At 41.9% G+C, this 14,862-nt stretch overlaps 1 protein-coding gene and 1 long non-coding RNA gene across 5 annotated transcripts in view; one reads left to right on the plus strand and one right to left on the minus strand.

The window, feature by feature from the left end:
• Nucleotides 1-11,484, minus strand: part of LOC121279858 (protein disulfide isomerase Creld1) — a 29,659-nt gene extending 18,175 nt beyond the window's left edge. For 3 of the 4 annotated variants that reach the window (XR_005943512.1, XM_041191327.1, XM_041191325.1), the window contains exons 1-6: nt 11,280-11,484; nt 11,118-11,168; nt 9,096-9,272; nt 8,064-8,146; nt 4,419-4,529; nt 3,850-3,941 (exon numbers count right to left, since the gene is read on the minus strand). Coding sequence is in view for 3 of the 4 variants with exons in the window: in XM_041191327.1 (XP_041047261.1) it covers nt 3,850-3,941; nt 4,419-4,529; nt 8,064-8,146; nt 9,096-9,251 (442 nt within the window). In the remaining variant the exon portion in view is untranslated. The remainder of the gene's footprint in view (nt 1-3,849; nt 3,942-4,418; nt 4,530-8,063; nt 8,147-9,095; nt 9,273-11,117; nt 11,169-11,279) is intronic. The other variant, XM_041191326.1, reaches the window with a different exon arrangement.
• A 118-nt stretch (nt 11,485-11,602) lies between these two features.
• Nucleotides 11,603-14,534, plus strand: LOC121279859. Its single transcript, XR_005943513.1, has 2 exons — nt 11,603-12,722; nt 14,212-14,534. It is a non-coding gene; the product is annotated as an uncharacterized LOC121279859 (long non-coding RNA).
• Nucleotides 14,535-14,862: the final 328 nt, after the last annotated feature.

Here is a 14,862-nt window from a genome sequence, read left to right on the forward strand (position 1 = left end):
AAAACCAACACATCAACTATCCCACTAACCACTTCTTTCAAGACCCTAGGATAAAGTCCATCAGGACCCAGGAATTTGTCAGGCCGCAGCTCCAACAATTTGCTAAGTACCATTTCACCGGTGATTGTAATTCTCCTGAATTCCTCCCTCTTTTCCAATTCCTGATTTACAGCTATTTCTGGGATGTTACCTGATAACTATTAAGCTGCTTTCCTCAGCCATCTGCCTGATTCTCCTGACCTGGACATGCTATTGATACCACTTTTCCTCCATTATGATGGCATAGAGTGATATGCCCACAGGGTGTCACCCCTTTTCTGAGGTTGATCCAGGTATGGGTTTGAGTTGGGGGAATTTGGGTCCCAACACTGTTTTCTGGGAAGAGAGGAAAGTACTAGGGTAAAATGAAGTGCAGGTGACAGTGATATAAAAAATGAGGAGGAAAGAATTTTTAAAAATCTCTCAGAAGCCTGTAATTAGAAGGTGAAGTTTGTATCCTTTGCTGCTCACTAACTCCTCACTTACACTTGTCTGTTATTATAAAGTAAGATACTAGATTGGGGTGTTTGAATCATAAAATTACACGCATTGCCAAAATAGCATAAACCTGGGAAACTTCTGTGTACATGAACATTGCTTTGGGAACTGTAAAATTTGCAGAGTTAAAAGACACAGAAATCTGGCATTTAGCACAATAATGACATAAATGCACCCAAGTGCACTAAATGCAAAAATTACATCATCTTTTCAGCTTAACCACAGGGTTAACAATGAGGCAGTCCTGAAGAGGACAGAGAAATTTAAGGTCTATGATTCTAAAAATTTAATTCCGCTTTATTCTCAAAAATAAAGGTATCAATGAATGACTGTTTATGAACATAAGAAATAAGAGCAGAAGGAGGCCATTCAGCACTTTAAGTCTGCTCTGACATTTAATAAGATCAAGGCTGATCTGTTTTATGGCCTCAACTCCACTTTCCTACATGGCCCCCATAATCCATGATTGCCTTGTCAATCAAAAATGTAACTCAGCCTTGAACATATTCAATGACTCAGCCTCCACTGCTCTCTCGGGCAACCCTCAGAAGGAATTCCTCCTCATCTCAGTTTTAAATGGGTGACCCCTTATTCTGAAACTGTGCCCTCTTGTTCTAGATTCCCTGATGAGGGGAGCCCCCTCAGAATACATTTCAATAAGATCAGGAGCAGCGTATAGGCTCAACCTGCTCAATCTTTCTTCTGAAGACAACCTCTTCATCCCAGGAATCAACCTAGGGAACCTTCTCTGAACTGCCTCCAATGCAATATATTCCTCTTTAGATAAGAGCCAAACTGTACACAGTACTTTGGGTGTGGTCTCACCATGCTCTGTAACAAGCCTTCCCTACTTTTATACTCCATCCCTCTTGCAATAATGGTTCATTGCTAATTGCAACAGCTTGACTTTTTATATGAAAGTCAAATGTAGAAACAAGCACCTGTATCAGTCCAATCAACCCCCCCTCCCCAGGTTGATTAATTCTGCACTAACACAGGGAAGGAAGGAGGTCTGCACAATTTCCCAATATAACTTGTCAATTTCAGCCAGCATTTTTGAAAGTGATAACAGAAGCATGGTGAAAGGCAATGGAGAATCAAGCTGCACTGTTCTTATGCACTTCTGAACAGATGGACAGCAGAAGAGGTAACCTAGGAACAAGCCAGCTGCCTCCTCACTCAAGTCAGGGATGGGTGTGCAATATGGGGGAGGTGGGAGAAAATAAAAATAAAAGGGTGATGGAAAAGATGTTATATGTATAAAAGCAAAATACTGCGGATGCTGGAAATCTGAAACAAAAACAGAAAATGCTGGATAAACTCAGCAGATCTTAGCAGCACCTGTAGAGAGTGAAACAGAGTTAACGTTTCGAGTCCATCTGAAGAAGAGTCACGTGGACTCAAAACGTTAACTCTTAGCTTCCCTCTCCACAGATGCTTTTAGACCTGCTGAGTTTTTCCAGCATTTTCTGATGTTATATGTATACTTTGTTAACACTACTTTATAACATTTGGCATGATACATTTTACTTAATGGAATATATGAAGGATTCTTAGAATCTGAAATTAGAAGATCATATCATCCACTCTTTCTTTCTTAAAAGGATATAATGAATATAAACAAGGCCTATTTCAGATGATAATGTGCCTGGTACAAATCTTTATGTTCCAACCCTAAGAGGCTAAAAAAAACATACATAAATCATTATCTAATTCAAATGTTTGTGTACTGTACTATATTAATAGCCACACCACCTGGTCAGTAGCAAGATAAGGGGAATATTACATTAAACTATATATTTGTCAAAGGATTTTACTGATTAAATTGTTACCTCACTAATTCATGTTACTATTATGAAGGTCAAAGCAAGTAAATGTTTAATATTAGCCTTGGGAAATAATAGTTAACCAAGCATTCAAAGAACAAAGTTCTTTTAACATCCACACTATGCAATCAAGCAAGGTCCTGGTAATGACACAGGATCTCAGCTTTCTTGGCATATTTTATGCATTCTCCTTCACAGCCAATCCTAGTTAGATCATCTAACTTGTACAGCCAGCTTCATTTTGAATATTCATCAATTACATACCACTTAGCTAAGTCAAGTAATTATAAAAAGAATATGGACATACCTATAACAATTCTGAAGGTAAGTAATTCTCCCTGCCATAAAGAAGCCCCCCGAAAGTTAATGTATATGTGAATAATGTACAGGAGAAAAGGGCAGAATGGATCTAGCAGGATGGTTTTGAACCCTGCTGAGGATGTTTTCATAGAGAAACAAAGTAAATGACCCAGATCTTGCAGTCAGCGGCAAAGTGGAGGCATTCACCACTGACTGCATTTTAAGTTATCTTTCTCCTAGTCGGCAGCAGGGGCTTGCTCTCCCAGCAGCAGCGTGAATCCAGTGAGGTAGGTAGGGAGGCTCAGTTGCAACGTCCAATCTAGTGAAGACATGCCTCCTTTGATGTCATGAGTTGAAAATAGCCCCTTGGGGTCTTTCTTCAGTTCAATGTCAGGTAAATGTATTAATGTGCTTTTAATCATTTAAAATATCTTCTTTATTCAACTTTTAATTATAGTTCCCACCAACTCTGGCTGTGAGCAGAGTCGGTGGGTGGGGTCGGGGTTTGGGAGGGGGGACATGGCGCTGCAGTGTTCTGACATGCCACCTGATTTAAAGGGCTGTGCTCCTAGCAGCTTTGAATAAATCAGTGTAAGTAAATGACAACCAGCTCAAGTTTACATGCTGACAGGTCGCAGCAGGCCCAACAGTGCGCAGACTTTCCCCTTTCTGGCAAACAGCAACTTCTGAGTTCCAAAGTAAGTCAGCTCCCCGGAAGTTGCAGTTCGATTGTAGCCCTCAACAGTGGTGAATATTTCCATATTTGCTGCTATTCGGACCACAAGACCCAGGCCAATATGTCTTTTTCTGTTACACCAATGTTTCACACCTACCCCTGCATTTAAACAAGTAAGAAGGTCCAATAAAAGCAATAAGCTCAATGCCACAGCGGGCAAGAGCAGAAATAACCATTATAGAGCATCTAAGCAGCAAGTGAGTCTATAACAATATTCAGAAGAACAATATTCAATGGTTGCAGAGGTGTCAAAAACATGCACTGTCAAACAGAATTTAGTTCCTATACATACTCTTAACATTTTGAACTTACTTGGAAAATACAAGGAAATACACAATGATAAAATTCCTTGGTCAATAGACCATTTCATTCTGCTAAATGAACATTTCTGTCAGACATGCACTGGGACCTAGAGTCTCCACTTGATATTTACATTCTGGCTATACTCACAGGAGCAGTCAGGTCCAAATGTCCCTGGAGGACAACACACTCTGATAGTATCCAGACAGAGCCATTGGAATAGGTCTGGGTTCTCCTCCTGCCTGCAAGGAGTTAAACAGAATACAGGGTGACATATAGAAAGTGGAATTATACAAAAGGTATAGTGAGTCCCTCATGCACTGCTCAGCTCAAAGCTCCCTCAACACTGAAGAGAGGTCATCCTATCCAGGACAATGCACAAAGAAATTACCAGAGAAAGAGAACTCTCTCCAGATATTAATAATGCCAGGATGTTGTGCCCTCTCCCATAGGAAAGACAAGAAATAAAAGTCTGCAAAGACACACCCACTAGCAGTTGTAGAGTAGCAGTAAGTTTTTTTTTTTTGCCCTGACTGGGATGTGTCTAAAGACAAGTTCACAACTCAATTATGACTTTCACAGGTGAGGGACAGAGAAGATTTAACAAACTGCTGAATCACTCTCTGATCCAAGATGAGATGGCTTAGAGGCATTTATGAAAGATTAAAGGTAAAGAGAAGGATAATGTAAACGGCAACATGATGAATCCAAACACTCACTTTTTAAACCACCAATTTTCAATGTGCTCTTCATTCTGTTCCACCATCTGATTACAATCAAAGTTCATACTTTCACATAGCATTTCTATGATCTCTAGCAGGCGGGTCTCACTACAAGCAACGTAAAGAGAGGAAACAAAGTTGTTAATGAATTCCTACATATATTGATTATAATTTTATGTACCAAAATATTAACACAATTAGATTAAGTTAATCACAATCACTGCTTGAGGACAGGCCAGGGAAAATGTGGCCACTCGCTCCACAAGTGAAATAGCTCAAATTGTGACCATGGCCATCCAAGTCAGATCATCACCCATACCCTGAACTTCTGCCCTGAGAGATCCATTCCTGGCATCATATTTCAGATGCACTGGTGGTCATCTTGCAAAATTCTATAGATTCTGCAACAGTTGCTGCAGATTGGAAGGTAACAAATGGAAGTCCACTATTTAAGAAGGGAGAGAGAAAACAAGGAACTACATACCTATTAGCCTGACATCAGCAGTAGTGAAAATGCTAGAATCTATTATAAAGGACGTGATAACTGGACACTCAGGAAATAATGATAGAATTGGGCAAATCATGTTTGACAACCTGTTAAGAGCGTTTTTTGAGGGTGTTACTTGCAAAATAGATAAGAGAGAACCAGTGGATGTGGCGTATTTTGGATTTCCAGAAGACTCTCAATAATGTCGCACACAAGAGGCTAATGAGCAAAATTAGAGCATATGGGATTGGGGGTAATACATTGGCATGGATTGAGGATTGGTTAATAGTCAGAAAACAAGATTGTGTGAATATATGGTCATTCTCAGGTTGGCAGGCTTGACTAGTGGAGTACTGCAAGGATCAGTCTTGGGCCCCAGCAATTCACACTCCATATGAATGATTTGGATGTGGGGATCAAATGTAATATTTCCAAGTTTGTTGATGACACACAACTTGGTGGGAATATGAACTGTGAGGAGGGTGCAAAGAGGCTTCAAGCGAATTTAGGCAGGTTAAGTGAGTATACACAAACATGGCAGATGGAATGTAATGTGGAAAAATGTGAAGTTATCCACTTTGATAGGAAAAACAGAAATGCAGAGTATTTCTTAAATGGTGAGAGATTGAGAAGTGTTGATGTCCAAAGGAATCTCAGTATCCTTGTTCATATGTCACTGGAAGCTAACATGCAACAAACAATTAGGAAGACCAGTAGTATGTTGGTCTATATTGCAAGAGGATTTGAGTACAAAAGTAAAGAAGTATTGCTGCAGCTGTGTAGACTCTTGATGGGACCACACCTGGAGCACTGTGTACAGTTTTGGTCCCCTTACCTAAGGAAGGACATACTTGCCATAGAAGGAATGCAGCCAAGATTCACTGGACTGATTCCTGGGATATCAAGATTGCCCTATGAGAAAAGCTTGAAGAGAGTGGGCCTGTATTCTCTAGAGTTTAAAAGAATGAGGGGTGATCTCATTTAAGCATACAAAATTCTTACAGGGCTCGACAGAGTAGATGCAGGAATGGTGTTTCCCCTGGCTGGGGATTCTAAAACCAGGGGACAGAGTCTCAGAATAAGAGGTAGCTCATTTAGGACTGAGATGAGGAAGAATTTCTTCACAGTGGTAAATCTTCAGAATTCTCCACCCCAGAGGGCTGTGGAGGTTCAGCCATTGAGTATGTTAGTGCGGGAAAATGGCATTGAGGTTAAAGGTTAGTCAAAGGATGTTATCTACTTGGACCTCCAGAAGGCCTTTGACAAGGTGACGCACAGGAGGCTGCTCAGTAAGATAAGAGCCCATGGTGTTGGAGGCAAGGTACTAGCATGGATAGAAGATTGGCTGTCTAGCAGGAGGCAGAGAGTGGGGATAACGGGGTCCTTCTCAAGATGGCGGCTGGTGACTAGTGGAGTTCCGCAGGGGTCAGTGTTGGGACCATAACTTTTCACTTTATACATGAATGATCTAGATGAAGGAACTGAGGGCATTCTGGCTAAGTTTGCAGATAATACAAAGATAGGTGGAGTGACAGGTAGTATTGAGGAGGCGGGGAGGCTGCAGAAGAATTTGGACAGGTTAAGAGAATGGGCAAAGAAGTGACAGATGGAATACAACATGGGAAAGTGTGAGGTCATGCACTTTGATAGGAAGAATAGAGGCAGACTATTTTCTAAATGGGGAGAGAATTCAGAAATCTGGAGTGCAAAGGGACTTGGGAGCCCTAGTCCAGGATTCTCTTAAGGTTAACTTGCAGGTTGAGTCAGTGGTTAGGAAGACAAATGCAATGTTGGCATTTATTTCGAGAGGACAAGAATATAAAAGCAGGGATGTGCTGCTCAGGCTTTATAAGGCTCTCATCCGACCACATTTAGAATATTGTGAGCAATTTTGGGCCCCATATCTCAGAAAGGATGTGCTGGCCCTGGAGAGAGTCCAGAGGAGGTTCACGAAAATGATCCCAGGAATGAAAGGCTTAACATATGAGGAACGTTTGAGGACTCTGGGTCTATACTCGATGGAGTTTAGAAGGATGAGGGGGGATCTGATTGAAACTTACAGAATACTGAAAGGCCTGGATAGAGTGGACATGGGGAAGATGTTTCCATTAGGAGAGACTAGAACCCGAGGGCACAGCCTCAGAGTAAATGGAAGACCTTTTAGAACAGAGATGAGAAGAAACTTATTTAGCCAGAGAGTGGTGAATCTATGGAATTCATGGCCAAAGAAGGCTGTGGAGGCCAGGTCATTGAGTGTATATAAAACCGAGATTGATAGGTTCTTGATTGGTAAGGGGATCAAAGGGTACGGGGAGAAGGCGGGAGAATGGGGTTGAGAAACTTATAAGCCATGACTGAATGGCGGAGCAGACTCAATGGGCTGAATGGCCTAATTTCTGCTCCTTTGTCTTATGGTCTTAGCCATGATCTAGTTGAATGCCAGAGCAGGCTTGAGGGCCGAGTGGCCTACTCCTGCTCCTATCAACATTGCATCAGCTAAAGCCGCTGAATGGATTGTTAACCTCGACATGAAACTATAACTGCTTCCCCAACAATACAAATTAAAAAAAACAAGGTCCATTTTAATTTATCCATCCAAAAGATCCCATGACCCTTGCCCAGATGCATGTATTTGTTTAACTAATTTCATGATTTTTGCCTCTACCATAAAGAACTTTTTTTCACTAGTCTCAAATTTACCTAATTTTGGTTTGAACTGTATTCCCTTGTCGCATTCTCAATTTCATTTGTAGTAGTTTTCCATATTTTTTACAGTACCTTATATTTATCTATAAGATCAACTTGTCTTATCATCAATATATACAGCACGCAACAAGATAATGGCTAGCGTGCCATAGCAACTAATTAGGCAACCAATGCATCAGTGGATTAATGCTCCAGGGCAGTGGAAGAAAATTTCTAAGCTGGTATGCTGTAAAATTTTTTTTAAAACAGATGAAACCAGCAACTCACTATTTTCAAATTTTGTTGAAACATCCTAGCATGGGACTAAACCAATCCGATCCAGCTTACATGCATAACCAACTCTCCCATTTCAACAATACTGGTCACCCGTAACACCAATTGCTTGAGCTAAATGCATATGATCCAACCTATACACTTCTCTGCATACACATAGACCTTTAAGTGCTTACCTGATTTCATACTTTGCCAAATTTTTCTTTTCCCAGTCAGTGTTTCCACCACCAAAATTCTTGTTTGCAGTATTTTCCATTCCCTATGAACAAAAGCAAGGCAAAAGACTTCACTTACAATTAAACTGATTGAGTCAATCCCTTTTTACTAGGGCCAATTGGTTGTCTCATGTTCATTTTGTGAGTACATCAGAGGCCCAGCACTAGCTTGTTTCAAGCTTTCTTTCAACAGCCTATTTAGCTTCTTCCTCCCTTTGGGGCTAGGTTTTCCACCCTGTCTATGAAAGAAAAGAATTCAAGCCACTGAATACATTTCAAGACAAATGGTTATGGCTTAGGAAAAGGAATAACAAACATACTATGTAAAACTGTCAAAAACATTCCCATTAATGGGATTAACTGAAGTTTTGAAATTAAAATGTACATTCTTCCTATGGAATTGCTTCAAAGATTAAAGTACAGCTTCTCACCAACATGCAATTGCAACCAACTTTGTCTTTTAAAAGACAGCCCAGAACACGGAATAACAAATTTCACACTGGATAATACACAACACCGGAGAACTATCATAAATCTACACCATCATCAGGAAGGAAAGAAAATCACTCGTCCACATCAGTCTGACATTTAAAGTTGGATTTTTCATCAATGCAGCAACATATGGTTCAAACACCAGGCAGCACTTGAATTTGAAAAAATGCATTCAAACCCCTTTTTTAGCTCCATTTTTGAAAGTAATTTCTTGAGTGGATTGAGGTAAATAACCCAATACTCTTTCCTTCCATTCTAGTAAGGGAAAGCACTTTGCATTCACTTAATGCCTCCCCCATTGGTCCCTTTTAGGATTTTGTATCCACAACTCTTCAGAATCTCAGGATGAGTGATCAGCAGAGGCAAAACATGGGATGGAACAACTGAAGCTGCCAGACAGCTGGCTCAAGTCACAGCTGCCAGAGGCAAGCTACTTCAGTGACACTGCAGCTCCCCTCACGGCCAAAGCAACAAGTGAGATCCATAGGCACAATTCCCTACCTTTCTGAAGTTCTCAGTGATGCGACGGCAAATCTGACAGGAGTCCTGCTTTGTGGCTATAGACTCCAAAGATAACAGAGGAACGATAGTGTAAATGGTGAACCAAAGGACTGGGGAGATGAATAGCCTGTGGCTCAGGAGCTGAGAGATGTTCATTGTGAATTGGAAAGATCAGGGCTGCACAAAAAAAAAGAAAAAACATTATATCACATAATATCAAGGAGAATTGTGTCTAGTTACAGTCGGATACAGAAGAAAAATAAGGGCACCAGATAGAAGAACTATGTCAAATAGCTGTTCTTCAACTTTCCTATATTTTATCTGCATACTCATTGTAACGGTGCCATCATTGATATCACCTATTGTGAGTATTTGCAGGCTGTCAATCTGTAACATTTAGAATTAATTCATGGCACCGAAGGAATTCCAGGCAGTCCCATTTTTAGTTGCCACACAGGACTTGAAATCCTCTGCAAATGTGCAATAAACATGCTAAAACATGGCAGCCCTAGAAATAACAGACAGAGCAAATGTATTTCTTTACAGTAATAACAAGCTATCAATGCTTGCATTGCTTGTCTCTTTGAGGGAATTGTGGGGTTTGTCAGTGTCCAATAATTGAAATAGAGATGGACATTTACAATAAAATATCACAACAAACAATTAAATTTAAATTATAAGTATACTCTATCCTTCACACATGCAAATACCTTATGGAAAATAAATCAATTAAGCACACACATATAAAAGAAAGCACTTCTTACACACTCATTAAGAATACACTATAGTAACATTGAGACCAATAACTACAGCACAAAATCAAAATAGTGCAAATGCAAATAAAAACCAGAAAATGCTGACAATACTCAGCAAACCTGGTAGCATCTATGAAGAGAGAAACAGGGTTGTTTCAACACTGCGGCCTTTCTTCAGAGTCCCAAAGGTCACAGACCTGAAACGTTAACTGTTTTGCCATCAATGCTTCCGGACCTGCTTCAATCCTAAGGTATGTGCATTCATCCAAATCCCTTGCACAGAACAAGCATCAGGAGAAACCCAACTGAGTTATATACATCCATTTCACACGACCACCTCCCAATTCACACCTACCACGGGCCTTTCAATTTGGTTTAAAACTGTCCTTAATTGAATGGCTACCATTCAACAGGTTAAGGAGGGGGTGGAGAGGAAGAGGGGAGGTTGTGGGTGTGATGTGCCTCTCTGTCTCTGGATGATGAAAGCTCACCGAGCACAGCAGGTTAAGGGGGTGGTGGGTGTGATATTCCTCCCTCTCTCTGGTCAGTGAAAACTCACTGAAGACAGCAGGGTTTGGTGGGTGTGATGTTCTCTCCTTTCCCTGGATGGTGAAAGCTCTGAGAACAGCAGGTTAGGGAGGGAGGGGGAGAGGTGTACATGTGATCTTCCTCACACTCTGATCAATGAAAGCTCACTGAGGACAGCAGGGTGGGTGGGTATGATCTTCTCTCCTTTCCCTGGATGATGAAAGCTCACCGAGCACAGCAGGTTAAGGGGGTGGTGGGTGTGATGTTCCTCTCTCTCTGGTCAGTGAAAACTCACTGAGGACAGCAGGTTTTGGTGGGGTATGATGTTCTCTCCTCTCCCTGGATGGTGAAAGCTCTTAGGACAGCAGGTTAGGGAGGGAGGGGGAAGAGGTGTACATGTGATCTTCCTCACACTCTGATCAATGAAAGCTCACTGAGGACAGCAGGGTGGGTGGGTATGATGTTCTCCCCTCTCCCTGGATGGTGAAAGCTCTGAGGACAGCAGGTTAGGGAGGGAGGGGGAAGAGGTGTACATGTGATCTTCCTCACACTCTGATCAATGAAAGCTCACTGAGGACAGCAGGGTGGGTGGGTATGATGTTCTCTCCTCTCCCTGGATGGTGAAAGCTCTGAGGACAGCAGGTTAATAGGTGTGGATGTGACCTTCCTCCCACTGCCTCTCTCTGATCAATGAAAGCTCACTAAGGGACAGCAAGTTAAAAACAAAAAGCTCCTGTACCTGGTTGGAAAGCCCCGGCCGGCCGGTCTCACTCCCACACACGCCCGGAACCTGCGAAAGTGAAAGAGGAAAAGAAAAACACAAGAGATGCCGGGAATGAGCTGAACATGAACAAACCCGCGGAGAGCGAGAGGCGAGATGAATAATAATGGCGGCGCTCACCGACTGATGGCAACAAGAAAGCCGGGGCCACTCCTCACCCCGCAGATTGGAATCTTCCTTTCCCCACAACCTCCCTCGTGTTTATTATTTTGTTTTTTTCTGGGGGGGGGGGCGAAGGGGAAACGAATTTTATTTCAGTTTCTTTTTCCCCCAAAATAAAATAGGGCGGACCAAACAACCTGCTGGCGATCCCAATAACGTTCAACCTGATTGGCCCACTGTCGGAAGCCAATCAGATTGCGCCGTGGGGTCGGGGTTGGTTGTGGGTAGGGAGGGCGGGGGGAGACCGGAGCGAAGCACATGACGTCACCCCCCCACCAACCACCATCACGCACATGACGTAAATCATACAGACTCGGAACGTCAACCCTGCTTCTCTCTCCAGGAGACACTGTTCGACTGGCTGAGTTTCTTCAGCATTTTCTGTTTTTACTGCATAGTCCTCATTGGCCTTGAGAGAAACTAAGGGATGATATGGCGCAGTGATAGCCATCACTGGTCAATGGCCTGAGCCCTATGGTTTATTTGGCCCTGATCAAAGCCACTGGTTTCCAGTGGGAAAGCTGCGAGCAATCATGGCTTGGCTGTGGAACACTAAGCGACTAATATAAGAGGCTCCGTGAACATCCCCATCCACAATGATGGCAGAACCCAGCATGTGAGTGTAAAAGTCAGGGTTGAAGTGTTTGCAAACATCAGATTATCTTCTCACCCTTTGGGGTTCCCACCATTGCGGACGGAAGCAGCCTTCAGCCAACAGAATTCATTCGATGTGACCTCAACATTCGGATGAGTGCGCTGGACATAGCCAAGGCCAAAGGACTAGAAAACTCGACTGGACAAGCCACATTAAAGCAGTTCCCACTAAAGTAGGCAAGAGGATATTCTGCACTGAATGACTACAAGGCATTCTTTGCTTGCTTGGATGAATGCAGCTGAAGAATCACTCAAGAAGCTCAATACCAAATAGGAGAAAGTAGTTTGCTTTATCGGCACTTTATCTACTAACATAAATAACCACCACTGATGTACCATGATTGCAGTATGTACTATCCGCATGTGGCACTGCAGCAACTTGCAAGGCATCTTTGTAGCATCTCTCAAACCCACAACCTTCACTAACTTCTGAAGGGTGGCTGGGGTTGAGCAATACCCACATCCCAAGAATGAATTAAAATAATAAAAGGAATGAGAAATGTCCCTTTTAAAAATCAGTTCTTTGGTGTCTTATATATCTGTTTGAAATTTCCCAAAAGCCAGTCAAGTCTTTTTAAGGGGATGGGCTAGGGAGTTCAATGTCTCATGTCTTTACCAATATACCCTTCCCTGCCATTGTCCTTATCCCATTTATCCTCTCCCTTTCACAGATAACCACGCTGCTGCAACGAGGAAAACTTACTTTAAGTAATTCCAGGTTGGCTGGAAACTGAGAAGGTATCAAATGTAGGTGACATTTTGTAATTTTTATTTATGCCACTTGGTGTGATAGCTCATCTTTCAACCTGACAAAGAACTTGCAATCTGCTCTGTCATTGCATTTCAGCCTGTTTGTATACTGTTACAGTTTTGTACTTTACAATTAATTTTCTGCCTATTCCTATCATCTTACATATTGGTCCAGTTTTTGTGTTGTTATAGTTCTGATCAGTCATACAATGATACAGTTCCACCCTTTCCTGTTACATTATAACAATGCTGTCTTGTGTTGGTGTAGCTCTCAATCCTATAATTTTTTTAACTCTTCTCACCCTAGAATGAAACCACACTGTTCCTTGACATTCAATTACACCTTTACTATGCTTTGTCCTGTCACAACTGTAGCCTATCTTGTACTATTAGCTGCTCTGCCCATTTTGTTGTGACGTAACTGCTCAGTCTCCATTAGTGCTTCCATATCACAAGAAGCAAATGGGATGATTGATCTGGTGATATATTTTTGATGGTGTTGACTGAGAATGGAATGTTGACCAGGACACTAGGAAAACTCTCTGCTGCACTTTGAATAGTGGGATATTTATATCCCCTGAAAGAGCATGTTGGAACTTTGGCTCTAACACCTTCGGTACAGTACTGAAGTCATGGCGCAGATTTTGCATTTGAAATTATATCAAAACTGTCAGTGTTTGTTGTCAACAGTCTGTAAAACTGGAAGCATCTTCTGGTAACCACACGTATATTGGTTAAAAGCCGAAATCCAGAAGTTGCTGGTAGTGATTCCCCACTCATCCAGAGGGTGTGCTGTTGATGTTCTCGCAGATGGAAATCAATTAGAAATCACTGAATTGACATGAATTTCCATTTTTTATGTTATTATTCTCATTGTAAAATCCTTGAAAAAGTTACGCCTTGTCAAATGAAGTGTAACTAGTAGAGTAGCCTACTAAGTCATGATTTCTGCTGAACAACCTGTCTGACCCTGAAAGATGAATTTTATACTCGTGGAATGTCAAATTCTCCATTCTATAATAATTTTATATTTTTAAAATTTCTTAACGTTTTATGATATTTCAGTTTCTAAATCTCATGTGTAGGTCCCAATCTATATTTCATGTCCTGTAAAATTATAAAAAGTGAGTGATAAAAACTGCTTGTTACTTCCTGGTTTGCCGTCTGTGAGATTTCTTTAGTGTGATTGGCTGCTTAGTCTGATGATGATGACATTATTATTGCTGGATGGCAGAGAACCATTGCAGCTGGCACCAGAATTAAATTAACATTGGGAATGGTGAAATTGAAGCTACAAAACTCACAGCTTTCTTCAAGGTCAGCAGCAAATGCGGTCACTTCATTGCTTACTGCAAAGTTTCAATCCTAAGTTAGGGCTAATTAAGCTAAATTGACAAAATTAAATCTCTTCATGTTAAATTATGGCTTTACTAAGGTTTTTTATGCTTTAATATCTTTTATTAATGTATTTTGTTTTTAACTCCAGGGCCAGAATTTTATGTCCCATGGGCTGGCGCGCGCCCAACCTGGATGGACGTGACATAGCACGAGATGATGTTGGGCGAGTGTTCCGATGTCATTGTGCACTCACGTGATATTTCGCTCGGTGAGCATGTGCAGCAGTCAGAAACGCAGCCACCAACAATTAAGTGGCCAATTAAGTCCATTTACGATGCAATCAACAGTGATTTTACGTGGCCCATTTACAGTTGGCGGATGGGCCATTCTCCCAGGCGGCATTCACATTTTTGCTCAAACCTCGATCCGGGCGGGATGAAATCTTCATGGGGAAATAAAATAATGAGATATCTGGGTACTGGTTTTTTATGATGTATGCTTTCAGGTGCTTGATTGTGCTGTATTGACATATTTTGCAGCATTTTCATTGTGTCCTTTAGTCCGTGGAGGTCTGCAGCTCCCTCGGGCAGCTGTCTACCTTCGGGGAGCTTTCTCGAAGCACTCACCCGCACCCTGTTATGTCAGCGACCGCCTTCTTCCCGTTCCCACCCTGGCAGTGCTGAGCATTCCAGCACATGTTTCACACTCTGGATGTTAACTGGCCAGCCAGCTTGAAATCGCAGTTGGGGGCCGATCATGGCTGGTGGCCCATTTCCTGTCCGCTCCCGGGCCTGCCGAT

Source organism: Carcharodon carcharias, chromosome 7 (assembly GCF_017639515.1).
Source record: "Carcharodon carcharias isolate sCarCar2 chromosome 7, sCarCar2.pri, whole genome shotgun sequence".
In the NCBI taxonomy this organism is placed as follows: domain Eukaryota; kingdom Metazoa; phylum Chordata; class Chondrichthyes; order Lamniformes; family Lamnidae; genus Carcharodon; species Carcharodon carcharias.